Raw genomic sequence first — 14,619 nt, forward strand, 5'->3', positions numbered from 1 at the left:
ACCTATCGGCAACCGCGCGTCGAAAGGTTAACTTATTCAAAACACTTAGAAAATTTCAAAGGAAAAGATGAGGAAAACTTCCACGCAGGTTAGATATAGGTAAAGTTTAGCCATCCTACTAAGTGAAAGTGACGGTCTTATCCGCACAATCACGAAAGAGGAAGCAAAACTTTAACTTATTATCTGCCACGTTGAAAAGTTAACTTATCTAAGTACTAAAGAAATTGCTAAGTTAAAACAAAATATGAGCGAAATAAACAAGGCAAGGCATTAACAAATAATTTTTATTCCATCAACATTCAAACATTACAAGAATTGCTGGGTACATACCCGCATACAAGATTAGAAGTATACAAACATAAAAATCTACTCTAATGGTGGAAAGGGATCTAAAGTATCAAGCTTCAGGACCACTCCCACTTGGACCCGCACCATCAGTAGAGTGTGGCGGTTCAAGGAAAGCTTTGAGGATAGCTAGCCCATCATCAGCAGCAGCAATCTCGTTTACCTTCTCCACCACCGGATGCGGGAAGGCGGCATACTGATTCACTGCTTGGTCATACGCAGCTTCAGTATCCACATTGTAAAGAGGGAAGTTGGAAGGCGGAATGCCTTGTTCAACAAACCCTAGACCAAGCAGGAAGCCAGCCTTTTCTCCATCCTCATGAGAAGCGTTGAGGGCTGCGCTCATCGCATCGTCATATGATGTGTTCGTGAACACCCGATGCACAACCTAAAAAACAGAAGTATATCAAAAACTCTTCAAAGTGTAAGGAAAAGCGTAAAGAAATTGTGAAACTGCGCATACCTGCGACAACGCTTCTCGAAGAAGCCATTCCTTGGTAACCAGAGCCTCCTGGAGGGCAGCTTGAGCTTCATTACGGGCGCGTTCGGCTTCGTTCTTTGTAAGGTTGGCAAGCAACACATCTTTGGCTGCAGCCTCTTCGACGCCCTTTAGCTTACGCTCAGTGTGGTCAAGCACCCCCTCTGGTCCAAGATCTCTTGGAGCTTCTTGGCATCTTCCATGGCCAAGGCATCATGAGCCTGCTGGAGCCTCTCTAATTTGGCTTTAAGTTCCTCATTCTCGATGCGTAGAGGCTCAGCAGCAGCTTCAGCCTTGGTGGCCCTCTCGGTTGTGTTCCGTACAGTTTCCTTAGCCAACCGAATCTGTTCATTAACAGCTTGGGCGGCCTTGGAACGGGCCTCGAGACGAGCTTGAACATCAACCTCAAGGGCCTTGAAGGCCTTCTCTTTTTCCGCAGCAACGGCGGCAAGCTTCGCATTCTCCTCCCGGATAGCCCGCGCCTGAGCCACTTCAAGGCTACGCGCCGTCTTTAACTTGTCGTTTTCACGACAAAGTAGCTCGACGCGCAGCTGCATCTGGGCGAGGAGGATTCGGAGCTCGTTGGACAGCCTACCTTCCTGGTAGCTGGCCATGGCCTCCCCCAGCGCACCGCTTGGGGCGGCGTGACGCGCCCATTCGACGCAGTCCTCAGCAGTCCGGAGGGTCGTTCCCCGGCGGATCTTCCACCGAGGAGCGTACACCTCGTTAGAATCACGAACTGCAATAAAACAAAAAACAGTTAAGAGAGAAATGATGAAAGGGATATAGGCCAAAATAACCCTACGCACCTGTAGGGTCGACAACAGGCCGATAGCCACCAAACCCATCACCTGAACCTAAGGGATATCCATCCAAAAGGTCAAGGAGACGGGAAGGAGGCAGGGATTGGCTAGACGCCCCAACCCCAAACGTACCTGAAGGACTGGCCGTAGTCGCAGGCGCCGGAGGAGGCATGGTGGAGGCTGCCGCGGTGGAAACCAAAGGAGGTGAACTCACCGGAGGTGAACTCACAACCGTGGCCGCGGCTGCGGAAGAACCCGCAAGAGAAATCACCGCCGGCTCAGTGATGGATTCTGTGAAAATGGCACTGACAGCCGGCGGGGATAATGTTACAGCTGGAACAGTTGGCTCAACGGGATGAGCAACTGAACCAGTACTGCAAGCAGGCGTAGCCGCCTGGGTCATCGCCTCGGGTAGGTTGACCAAACCTACCTTCATGGGTCCAGAGCTACTCCCTCCCGCTCCACTCTGGAATGCCGTAGCATCCACGCCTGCACGAAGACAAGATATATAAGTATAATAGCGGAAAGATATGAAGTTAAAGTTATGTACACTTACGGGTCTTTTTGAGCTTGAAGGTGCGAACAGGCGGGGACGAACCCGATGGAGTCGGCCTCTTCGTACCGGTCACCGTCGTCGTCCTAGGCTGCTCGGAGGTGACAGCCGTTTCAACCTCCGGAGCAGTGATCTCAACACCACCTGGGTTCCCCGCCGCCTCTTCACTCTCGGTCTCCGACTCAGACCGGTTCACCTGGTCGGCGGTGGAGGCTACCTTCGCCTTGCCCTTCCCTCCAGCAGCCTTCTTCTTCCGCGCAAGAAAAGGACCATCTGCGGATTCCTTATCAGAAGATGACAAGATTAGAGGAATTCCGGCAGAGGTTTCAGCATTCAGAGGGCGAGGGTTAAATAGTCTTTTACCTGGCCGCGTGGCGCTCAGTATTTCGTGGCCTGGCGGGTAGGCCTCCACAAACCGATCCGCAGTCTGCGCAAGGATGGGCAACTCGTTCTCGTCAAGAGCGTGAGTACCCAACCGAGCGGGACCATCAACTTCCCGCGGATGCAGGAGGGACTGCAAGTCATTTCCCTCTGAAATAAAAAGAAAAACAGTTAGAAAAAACCTTATATCAACAAAGAAGACGGAGCATACCGTAAGGGATAAAGTTCAAACCGTATTCAAGTACGATGGGAATCTGTGGCGCATCCGCCCCAGCATCCTTCCACACCCTGCTCATACCGAGCATCACCATCCCGGACTTCGGAAAGCGGTAAACCGGAGTCTGGATCCTAGAAATCTTGGAGAACCATTCCGCCTCCTGGTAGTTGGAGGCGTGAAGGCTGGGGAGAGCTCTCCCGTTCTTAAATGTCATCGCTATAGGGACGACACGGGCAGAGATGTATAAGAACTCCCGCTTCTAAGACCGAAGACTGCGCTCGGTAGCGCAGATCTTCAAACCCTTGATCCGGGTGACCAGGGTATACCAGCCTTGGATGCACCTCCACTAGTAGAAGGTCATCAGGCGGTCGACGTGGGGATCCACGCCAAGAATGAGGCACACCCACTCAAAATGGTGGATCTTGGCGATCGCCATTGGGTGTACCTCCGTCAGGTGCACACCGTGTCTATCCAGAACACGGTATACAAACTTCGTCAATGGGAACCTAAGATTCCCATAGACGAAGAAGGCGGCATATACCCCTATTTTGCCCTTGGGGGCATCGTACACCGTCTGGTGTGGCTCCGGAAACTCAGGCTCGAACGGCTCGAGCATGAACTTCCGGACGATGTACCGGTAAAGCTCGATGGGAAGAGCACACTGGCATTCGCCAGCAGTGCTCTTATCGTCCTTATCGGACGTAGACGTCGGGTTCTCGACATACAAGTCAGACTCCTCGACGATAGCTTCTGGGTCATGAGTAGACGACATGTTTTGGAGGTAAAGAACGATTTCAGGAGAATGCTCGACAGAAAGAGTATTCGCCGGAAATCGCTTAGAAGGAGAAGAGAGAAGTGAAAGTGTGGATTACCAAGGACCCTCTCCCCCTTTATATACTCATCGCAATGAATGCGATGAATTTAATGCGGAGGAGAGAGAAAAGAGCTGGTGCAATGAAACTATGACACGTGGAAAAAGCAAGCTGGCAACAGCTGTTGACGGGACGCGCGTCGTAAAATCCGCACCCACGCGCCCAAAAAATTGCGCCCACGCGCCTGAAAAAACGTCTAGAATGACCATGTACTGTCACGTCGCCATAACTTCCTGCACGTCCTGAAACTGTCAGAAGAAACCGTCGGACGACGTTTCAACAGTTTGGACTGTTCTTATCCTTTCACCAACTCTTCGAATTTCAAAAAGATTCAAAAGTAAGCGGGATTATACCCCTTACCTTTGCAACCAAGTAACTATAAGACAGGTGCGAGTACAGTGTTAAGGCAAAACCCTTCGCATACTTAGCACCTGCAGGGAATTGAAGCCAAGAATACCTCGGCAACCAAGTAACTATAAGACGGGTGCGGGTACAGTGTCAAGGCAAAACCCTTCACATACTTAGCACCCGCAGGGAATTGAAGCAAGGAATACCTTGGAAGTAAAGTAACTAAAAGACGAGTGCGGGTACAGTGTCAAGGCGAAACCCTTCACATACCTAGCACTCCGCAGGGAATTGAAACCAAGAAGGATCTTCTGGGCCATGCTTGCGGAAACGGGAATAACATCCCCGCATTGCGGGAACGTCGAGAACTAGATTGTTTGAAGCTCCAAGATGGAATTGGTTGTTTTAACATAATTGATCACTATGTTCAAAACTACCAAAACCTCATGGAGAATCTACGCAAGTGGAACTCAACGCTCCTGACTTGCAAGGAGGTTACACACCTACCCGCATCATACCCAAAGATCAAGCAGAAAAGTCGGGAATTTCTGTGTGACATTAGGGAAACTGCGGGAAGAATCCCCACGGACAACCTTAAAACTAAATCCTTTTCAAAACCCCTTGATTAAGTCCAAAGTTCACCTCACTTATTAACAATTCATGAGAAGAACATTGGACTGGGGGGACTTGAAGAGGTAGGTCCCAGTAGAGCCCAGTTGGACCCGCAAGACTCACCTTGAAGAGGGACGTTTGCGCAAGGACCAACTGGTTCCGCAGGACCCACCATGCTCAGAGATGAAGACCTTACGCGCAGTACGCCAGCTGTTCAAGCAGGGAAAGCCTCCCAATGGTGAAGTACCCCGCCTGTCCCCGCAGCTGCGGATACAAGCCATCAGGGAAGGCTACCCGCACTAATAGCAAGGCTACACGCACAAGGCACTAACTCAATAAATCAGTGTCACCTGAAGGAATGAGCAAGGCGGGAATACTCCCGCCCAAATGAGCCAGTCCGTATGCTTCTGGAAGATCTTTTGTACTATACCTGCCAAGGTATGGACAAAATAGACAAGATCTGACCAAAGCAGCCCATGAACCAATCACAGGGTGACAGCTCACCGACAAACAGTACGAGGAGCATGCTCTAGTACTGTTTGTCACTATTAGCCGCTGCCTACTCACCAACCCTTGTCGTGGCACGCACATAGCCTGCAGTTGGTGGAAAAGGAATAGTACACAGCCGGCCTGGTCACTATCAGCCGCTGCCTACCACCAACCAGCATGGCACGTGCGTAGCCCGTAGTTGGTAGAACAGGAATATTATACAGCTGGCTGTACCTGCTTGGAAACCTACCTTCGGCTATAAATACTCCAACACCTTGGAACGTTATGATCATCTGGTATTTTACCTTCACTAGCTATTTCTCTCAATATACACTTATATTCAGAGCAATCTAGTCTGATTCTTACGCCGGAGGGTGGTCACAAGGAGGAACCCCCCCTTCTCAGTGACGAGCTCACGGTGTCTGTTTTGCAGGTCATCTGAAGAACATCCTTCTTTGCCGGACCTAACCCTCGTGGGAAACATTACTTAACCCCCAGATTATCCATAATCTACTCGGGGTCGATTAGTGTTTCTTCAATCGTCATGATGAAAGTTTAATTCAAGTCGAGTTTAAAGTATCTAAATAAGTCACTTCGAATTAAGTTGAGTTCAAGAGGATCTCAGTTAGACTCGTTTGATAAAGGCGTTCGGCCTAAACATAATACATTAAGCTTGATTAGACCCACAAGTCCATTACTAATTATTAGTAACAATACATATAGATAGATTTATACACATAACTATTTTATGCTAAATGATAATAACAACTTTAATTATGTGCGTTATGATACATATATAAAATTGAAAGTATAAATGTGTAAAAGTTACTTACACTTGTAAATAACAAATAGTCAAATTTACACCACTAATCAGATTTGTTATTCATATATTTGATTTATTATTTTATTAATTTCTTTTTCAAATGCTTATTATCCGTGTACAGACCAAAATTGTTAAAAAAGACTCGCACACATTTTACACCATGTTCGTGGTAACTTGAGTCTTTAGTTTGCTTGTTATTATTTACTTGTACTTAGTTAGTACAAGTGGGGATGTAGCTCAGATGGTAGAGCGCTCGCTTAGCATGCGAGGGGTACAGGGAACGATACCCTGCATCTCCAAGTTTTTGTATTATTTTTGTATTACTTTTTCTTATTATTCAAAAAGATATCTTAAGCTTGTAGAAGCTTGCAATTATGTCATTAACCATGTCCAATTCCATGGTATTATTATTACCTTCTATAAAATAAAAGGTAAATCTTCTGTTTATATAACTTCTTTATGTAAAATATTTGAATCACACATGTACATTGATGCATTCGAGCATCTTCTTTTATATTAGATATTGGAAAAACATATAGGATTCATCTCATCAGTCTACCTTTTATATTTATGTTGTAATTTTTCTTAGAATGTCAACAGTCTTCGGTATGACCGAGTGGTTGCAGGTTGGCTTGCGCCAGTTTCTCCCGAAGGGTATAACACTTGGTTCCCGCGTCCTGGGAGGAACCTTCTCTCCTTATGCCACTTGACACCAGTTGCGCCGCCTCAAGAATTGAAACCCTCTGGTGTGACGAGGGCAGGAAAACTCTCGTTTTGTATATTTTTTGGTTAACTACGAAATTGCAATTTTTGGTAATATGCACTTTTTAAATTTATTTATTTTTTATTTTTCAGATAGGATAATACCATAAAAATCATGGCACTGGTATTGCATTCTAACTAATCTAAATTAGGGGTATTGATTGGGTTTGGTATTCAGGTTACAGGGTAATTGGTTCAGATTATTCATGTTTTAGATGTTTGCAAGTCTAACCGAAACCAAACCCTAATAACAATCGGTTCAATGGGTTTCGGATAGTCGAGTCCTTCGAGTACAGGTAAGATCAGGTTGTGCGGTTCTTCAGATACATGTAAAATCAGCGGCCTAACTAGTTTCCCCCGAATAAAAAAACGAGACAAAAATGAGATAATCTGACATTATTCATTGTTCTATACGTGTGACATTATAGAGAAGAGAAATGTTTCCAAAAGTTCTTTTATATCAAACAGATTTTGATAATTGAAATGACAGACAAGCTAAGAAGTGGCTTATCTTATATATTGTCAAATTATCTTGTTCTTATGGATCTAACTTGATGAGTTGTGAATTTGAATGTTTTGACATATGTTATATATTGTCAAATTATCTTGCTCTTCAAATTTGCCTAAACACGAGTCAATCTAGCGGATTCACAAGTTCACCTGTTTATTTTTATTAACTATTATCAAACAATCTGTATCAAAACTTAAACTAGTTAGGTATTTATATGTAAAAACATATAAATTAAAAGACTAAAAAAAATCTTGATCTTATCAACCAGTGAATAAACAGGTCATGCCTGGTTTGGTTTTGTATAACACAATATTAGGAATTTAGGATCAAGTGAAACGTTCAGTTATGTCAAGTTGGACCCAACAAAGCACAAGCACGACCTGCTTAACTCTAGTTGAATGATTCATCTAGTTAAGATCATATTACTTCCTACAAACCCGGAGAATGTTGCCTGATAACCAATCAATGTTAAATCAAACTCATTTTGTCTTCTACCCTCCAAAAGCAGTTCAAACAAACCTCAGAAACTTGAAGTAACCATTATTGACTAGAAGAAAAATAAGTTGTTTGACAAGTTTGTGTGTAACATCATGAGGCACACAAGAATTTGTAAAGAATTTTGTTGAAGTTCTTGGGCTGTTCAATCTGAGGTACATGTGATGCCTTCTTCATCACCTCCAATGATGCATTTTCTCCAAGCATTCTAAATCAAACACAACAACATCACCGCTTTTTAATCAAAACATACAACACACGTAGACCAAATACGTGATAGATTGGATTATATATTATTGCGTTATGTGATAAAGCATGCAAATGTGTATGTGTGTGTAACACAACTCATATTAATTACATTGCGAAAATGACATAATCATTTGTACATATTAGTATAGTTGTAATACATAAGATAGTTGTATAATCACCTAACCGTGTCTTTTTACGTCTCATAATACAAATACTTACGCTTGTTTTACTTAAATTTGGTTATGTATCGAGCACGTCCCATATGTATAATAAAAATGTTAAATATTCAATCCTGAAATAAGGAATGGGAAAGAAGCCATACTCTTTTAGCTCTTTTGCCTTTTCCAACAGAAAGATGTTATCCTCCTCACCCCATACAATTAAAACTTTCTGGATCACAAAGTATGAACATATTATTAGCAAGGACCACATTTAACATGATTTTCTATATATATATATATATATATATATATATATATATATATATAACAGTGTATTTTGTAACAATTAATAAATAACAATTGGTGTGAGGAGATAACCTGTAGAAGAGGGGAAACGATAGGAGGGTCATGTTTGCCAAGTGCAAGGCCTTTAAGTAACTCCATCTTCTCTTTCCTGTTTTCACAATACAATTTCTGCACCCAAAATTACACCAAAACACAGGGATCAAAATGAAAAACTCGTAAACTTGAAATATTTGGGAGAGGTAATGTGACGGAAATCGGATATGAGAATGAATAATTTATTAACTTCAAAATTTTAGCAGGCTTTGAATGGTTATGAATTATGATATACATACATGTATATATTAATTAATACAACATTTTTTAGTTAGTTTTCTAGTTTATATGTTTAAGTTTGGAATCAACCTCTTATTAATAAATCATATTGCAATTAGGTTAATTTACAGTCTTTTCTGGTAACTTGGTAAGCGGTTTTGGGTCGACTATCTAGATGGGTGCCCGCGCGATGCAACGGGAAACACTGACCTTGATAATCACGTAGATTTATAGGTGCTTGTTGTTTTGTTTGTAACCGTGAAACCATTTATTGTTATAAGTAGATTCATAGTTCTTATTTTAAACTCAATTTAATATCGAAGTACAAACGAAAACGGAACCTAACCGTTGTTAATGGTTTGGTTTTGTTGATTTTCAATTTTCAACGGCCTAGTTTCAGTTTTCGGTGACAAAAACCGTTGGCTTGACTCATGGTTTAACCATCAAAATCGGCCGGCAAATGCCTGTATATAAAATTTTATTTTCTTAACTGAAAAGAAACTATGACAATATCATACTTAAATTAAAGAGAATTAAATGCTCGTTTTTGTGGTGCAATTTTTTTTAAAAAAAATATTAGCGTATGAAAAAGTTATGACCGTTTAAAAATTGTGGGGGTATTTGGGTTAAAAATGAAATTATAAAGAATAGAATGTTAAAAGATGAAGGACCAAATTTATAACTATTCTTTATATTTATAAAAGTTTATTAAAGTTAAGGGAGGAAGGTTGTAAATATTTTGAAGAGAATTGGAAAACACTTGAGATTTAATGCTACAATTACCACTTTATCCTCATTTTATATTGTACCTTGTGTTTAAACAATTGTAAATCCCTTAAAAATTAGTGTCTTAATTTGCCCATCTTTAATGCATTATATATAGTATAGATGGTATAGATAAGTTTGAAATATTTGAGTTAGTTTTTTTGTGTTTTAACTCCTCGACTATGTTGGTCTTATCTCTTGTCCTTTATGCAACAAAGTTACAAAACAAACTAATGCCAAATATGAAGCACGTTAAATACATCAAAGATTAAACGATAGGTGGAAACTACCCATGGTTCGGATTTAATGAAAAGACAAACGTGCAGCTGTATTTCCTATTTTGCCCTTTTCACACATATTCAAATTTTCTGTTAATTACAAAAATTTTGCACTATTAATAAAGAAACGTGTTAGTATGTATGCATATATAAAGCCTTCAGTACATGCATATATATTTTAGTTTCGTTTTCTTAGAATATAGAAGGAAAAACAAAATAACCTTTATGATTTAGATTTAATTTTAATAGACCATATATAAATTTAATTATTTTGTTAATCAATATGTACAAATGTTTAAGCCGTATGTAAAAGCGTTCATTGCATTCTTATATATTTTAGTTTTTTTCTCTTAAAGTTTCAGAAGAAAAAACATACAAAATAATCCATACGGTTTAGTGTAAATTTTAATAAACTTTGTACTTTATAAAAGTAAAAGTCTTTAAGACACCTCAACACGCATGTGTGGTCAACGTCTTAACGTATTTTTTTCCCGGTTAAATTAAAACTAAGTTAGCTTTAAAACCTATACACAAAAACTTGTAATAAGATTAAGTGTTAGGCTGGCTTGTCTACCGACAGGAAGTAGATACAAATTAAAGTGTTAGGCTCGATCACTTATACATCTACACTCGATTAATAATTAATTAATTAGTTAGCTATAACTATTTATTTTTGATAGGCCAATAAATTATGGTGGGTCATTACGATTTACGAAAACGACACCAATAACAAACCAAACCAGATTAAAAAACTTACGTCAATAACATCGTTGAGAAAAAAGTCCGGCACGTAAACATGAGCGGACGCCGCTAACCGCATCAACGTCCGGAGCTGAGCCGCCGTCTGCGGAAGCATTAGTTCCTCAATCTTCTCCACCTTGGCTCGTTTCAACAACTCTCCGTTATCCTTGGGCTTCATGTTCACTCCTGAACTCGCGATCACCACTCTCTCAACCCTCTCCGGCCACATCTCCGCCATTCTGTACGTCACGAAACCGCCGTAGCTTGTTCCGACTACCAAGTACTTGCTCACGCCGAGATTCTCCATTAGCTTTCCGATTGATGCTTGGAAGATTTCGGAGCGTTCGGAGGAGTTTGTTGTGGAGTCTCCGAAGAAGATTAGATCGGGAACGTATACGTCGAAATAAGGCGCGAAAAACGTCACCTGTGCGATTTCAATCAAATCAAATCACATCAGTAACCGGTTAACGAAAATGTAATCGGATTACTAAGTCGAAATAGGCCGGCACCTCTGCGATCAGTTTAAATCAAATCAGTAACGTTTTACTGGAAACGTAATCGGAATTTCAATCAATCAAATCGAATAAATTGAAATCAGTAACCGTTTAACCGAAACAATATCTAAGTAGGTAAAAATTAGGCGTGGCAGCAGGTGCGATTTTAATGAATCAAATCGAATAGCAATAAGGCGCGAAAAACGGCATCCGAACTAAAAAATTGTTTGTTGAATAATAAGTAAGGTTTAACAGGAAACGAAATCGGAGCATGTCAAAATTACGCGCGAAATAAATCAATAAAATAAGGTTTAACGGAAAGTAAATTGTAGTAGGTCATAACAGGACGTGAAATTAGTAACTCCGATGAAATAAAATCGAGAATTAAATAAATGAAATTAGTAAGGGGTTTAAGGAAAGAAAATGTAAGCGGAGAAGAGATTAATTACCTGTTGGCGCCACTGCCAAACGCCGTGAGGACCGAATCCGTGGAGCAACAGTAGCGACGGTTTCCGTTTATTATCACCGGCGGCTGGAGGTTTAGGCCCCCAAAAGTGGATAGTGGTGAGTTCGTCGACATCCATCGACGGATGCGGTGAGGGAGCGGCGGAGGAAGGTGCCGTACAAGGAGACGAGGCTTAGGCAGGATACTACTGCCATGGTGTGTTGGTGGTTGGGTGAGCTAACTATGACTGTTGTCAACAAAGGGTATGGAATTGCTAATATCTTTTTGTTTATTTAGAAAAAAACTATGGTTTTCGTTATCGATATTTATATGTGAGTTTCTTTGAGTTGAAAGTTACGAAAATGTCTATTTTATTAGCCACTTGTAACTAAATGGTTTTTGATTTTTTAATTTATACAAAAGTTAGTCCAACAATATAAAAGACCTGTGAAAAATATATATTGAAATGTAACATAATAGATCGTATTCTGACTTAGTATGGAAGCAGTTCAAAAATGACGTGTCAATTTTCACACAACCACACCCTATAGTCATAGGTATCACCGGACATGGTTAAGGAGTTGTTTTTTTAACTTTAAGAACATAACTCATTTAGACTATAAAATATATATCCGGCCAAATTACATTAAATAAAGACAACCGTTAGTTGTTGATATTTATTAATCGATTTGGAGGCTTGGGCTGGAGCTCTAGCTAGTTGGACTAGAAGCTCGTTAGCTTGTGTGTGATATGTTATTATGTTATATTATATAGTAATCCTCGTACGTTCATATCCAGTATTATATAACAAACTAGGTTAGAACTCGCGTATCACACGAGTTTGTCAAAAACTATAATAGAGAACAAAACATAAATAAATTAATAATATAGATAATCAGATGCATACATTGGTTTATAAGTTATAAACAATTATACAGCTTTTTAAATAAAGATACAAACATGTAAAGAAAAGTTGTACCATCTTTTTAAAATGTCTACCCCGTCTCAAAAAATGCAACATGTAATAATAAAGATACAAACAATAATTCTCTAACTATAACTTTTATTTATTTTCATTGCAACATATCTCTAGTTTTAAACATCCATTTAGATAAAGAATTAGGGAGGAAACATTTGCTTCTTAGAGTATTTATAATGGGTTTTCCATACACATCTTCATTTCTAAAATTTAGATCTAAATAATCACTCCAATTCATTCTCTGTCTTCAAACTTCATCTCTAAATTTTAGTGAAATGATATATGAAGCCTCAAAATTTAGAGTGTTGCCACAATACTTCATTTCCAACTACCTTTCTATAAATGTTTATTAGAAATCAATTTATATTGAAAATGATAATAAGACAAAATAGGTAGAAGTTAATATTATAAATGAAAGAAGAAAAAAGAATATATAGATGGTAATAGAGAATGAGTTGTAGAAGGTTATTAGAAAATTATGTATAAATTAAAGAAATTATGATATTTTGTTAAATTTTAAAGACGGAGATAAAGAACCCATTAAAAATGTTCTTAATTCTTTCATTGTTGATGTCACAATTCTCTTTTGTTTGGCTTCCTTCAATTATTTAATCAACCTATTAAAAACAAAAATTGTGTTACACACATAATATTGCACAATGTTATAGTTTTACGAAATAATTCATGATCAGAAACAAATGCAGTTGTGAAACATTTTAATATATGGATGAAAATCGTGACATTATAATATTTTAAATCTGGTTGATAGCCTGATAGGTATTTAGAAGTTTTCAAAAAGGCCATAGAGCAACATATGATGAGCAACTTATGAAAAATGTTCGTTTAACTATTTAAGTTACCAAAATAAAAATAAAAAAATCCACTCAATTTCCAACTTAAGTAATATTATTTGGTAGTAAAAGAATTCCTAAATATTTACCAGTCCGTCCCACAAAAATAGGTAATATACTTTATAAATTCAAATTAAAATAGAGTTGCCATGTGAATAAAGGAGATTTGTGAATGCCATGTGTTATTTTGGAACAAATTGGTGGAAATCCTATTCCTTTATTAGATAGAAAGACTAGTTTTTAGTCTACGTGTTACGCGGGTTTATTTAGTTATTTTTAATATTATTTTGAATACATATTTTTTTATGTTAAGTTAATTAATTGTGCATTATAATGTTTTGAGCCTAAATAGGCTACGGTTGGTATGCGAGCTTTTTTTAAAAAAAAAACTTTGTTTTTGTTATAATGGTTTCGACCTACATAAAAATTATGGTTGTCGCTTTTAATGTTTTATGTTTTTAGTTGTCCTTTTTTCTTGTTATTCATAGACGATGTTATTAATATGTTGTGTTTTTTGAGCTATTAATTTCTTTTTGTTTTCATTGTATATTAGTTCTTTGAATATGCAAGGTTTTTGGTTACAATGTGTTTAGTTTCACCTTAAACATAATTTTTGAGGTGTAGATCAACCAGTGTTGTGAATAGCTTAAAATGTTTTGTATCAAAAGCATTTGTTACGTGAATTTAACAATTAAATTATTTTTTATTAGTTGTATCATAAATTTTTTTGAACGATTGTTTTGAGACTATACGTCACAATGAAGTTGTTTAAATGAGTTACATATTAATATATCTTTTTGTGTAATATAATAATTATTTATAATGTATATGTAGTGTTTTTTGTTATGTGTTTAGGTTTTAACTTAAACATAAACTTTGAGGTGTAGATCAATCGGTTTGTTGGTTGTATCATGTTGTTTTAATATTTTGAATGAATGTTTTGAGATTGTATGTCATAATGAAGTTGCTTAACTGAGTCATGTATTAGTATATTTTTTTGTGTATCATTATTAATAATAAGGTTTATATATTAAAAATTTTACATATATATTTATTTGAATTTTTAATTTTTAATACTTATAATTATTTACGCCCTGCTTGCGGTGCGCGCATATAATGTATATATGTGTGAATCCTCGGGTAGGCAAAAGTGAAATTGTAGTAATTTTGACGCTATTTTACTAATCTCGTGAAAATAACGTTAAAGTGGCGGAAGGTTAATCAGGCATCATGTGGTGGCGTTGATAGCCGAAAGACAAGGGTACATGCACCAATCAGCCGGTGTCCCGATGATTGAATGCTATGTGCCTTATGTCCAAGGTTTGATGCAAAACTACTATTGAGTCGGGGGG

General features: G+C 38.8%; 1 protein-coding gene across 1 annotated transcript; it reads right to left on the reverse strand.

Moving 5' to 3' along the window:
• Window positions 1-7,659: 7,659 nt before the first annotated feature.
• Window positions 7,660-11,581, reverse strand: LOC143598377 (uncharacterized). Its single transcript, XM_077076610.1, has 5 exons — window positions 11,442-11,581; window positions 10,515-10,922; window positions 8,475-8,570; window positions 8,258-8,325; window positions 7,660-7,894 (listed from the first exon to the last, which is right to left on the reverse strand). The coding sequence occupies exons 1-5, from the start codon at window positions 11,574-11,576 to the stop codon at window positions 7,780-7,782; spliced, it is 822 nt and encodes a 273-aa protein (XP_076932725.1). The 5' UTR covers window positions 11,577-11,581; the 3' UTR covers window positions 7,660-7,779.
• Window positions 11,582-14,619: the final 3,038 nt, after the last annotated feature.

Source organism: Bidens hawaiensis, unplaced genomic scaffold (genome assembly GCF_021521415.1).
Source record: "Bidens hawaiensis isolate Kalapana, Puna unplaced genomic scaffold, B.hawaiensis_p1.1 tig00050005_1, whole genome shotgun sequence".
NCBI classification, from domain to species: Eukaryota; Viridiplantae; Streptophyta; class Magnoliopsida; order Asterales; family Asteraceae; genus Bidens; species Bidens hawaiensis.

What these genes read in the sequence shown, in the direction of transcription:
- LOC143598377 (XM_077076610.1), bottom strand. Translation starts at nt 11,576, where the DNA reads ATGGATGTCGACGAACTCACCACTATCCACTTTTGGGGGCCTAAACCT. An exon ending in TCGTTTCCCCTCTTCTACAG is followed by an intron (nt 8,326 to 8,474) that starts GTTATCTCCTCA and finishes TTTGTGATCCAG; the next exon opens with AAAGTTTTAATTGTATGGGG. An exon ending in AAGGCAAAAGAGCTAAAAGA is followed by an intron (nt 7,895 to 8,257) that starts GTATGGCTTCTT and finishes TGTTTGATTTAG; the next exon opens with AATGCTTGGAGAAAATGCAT.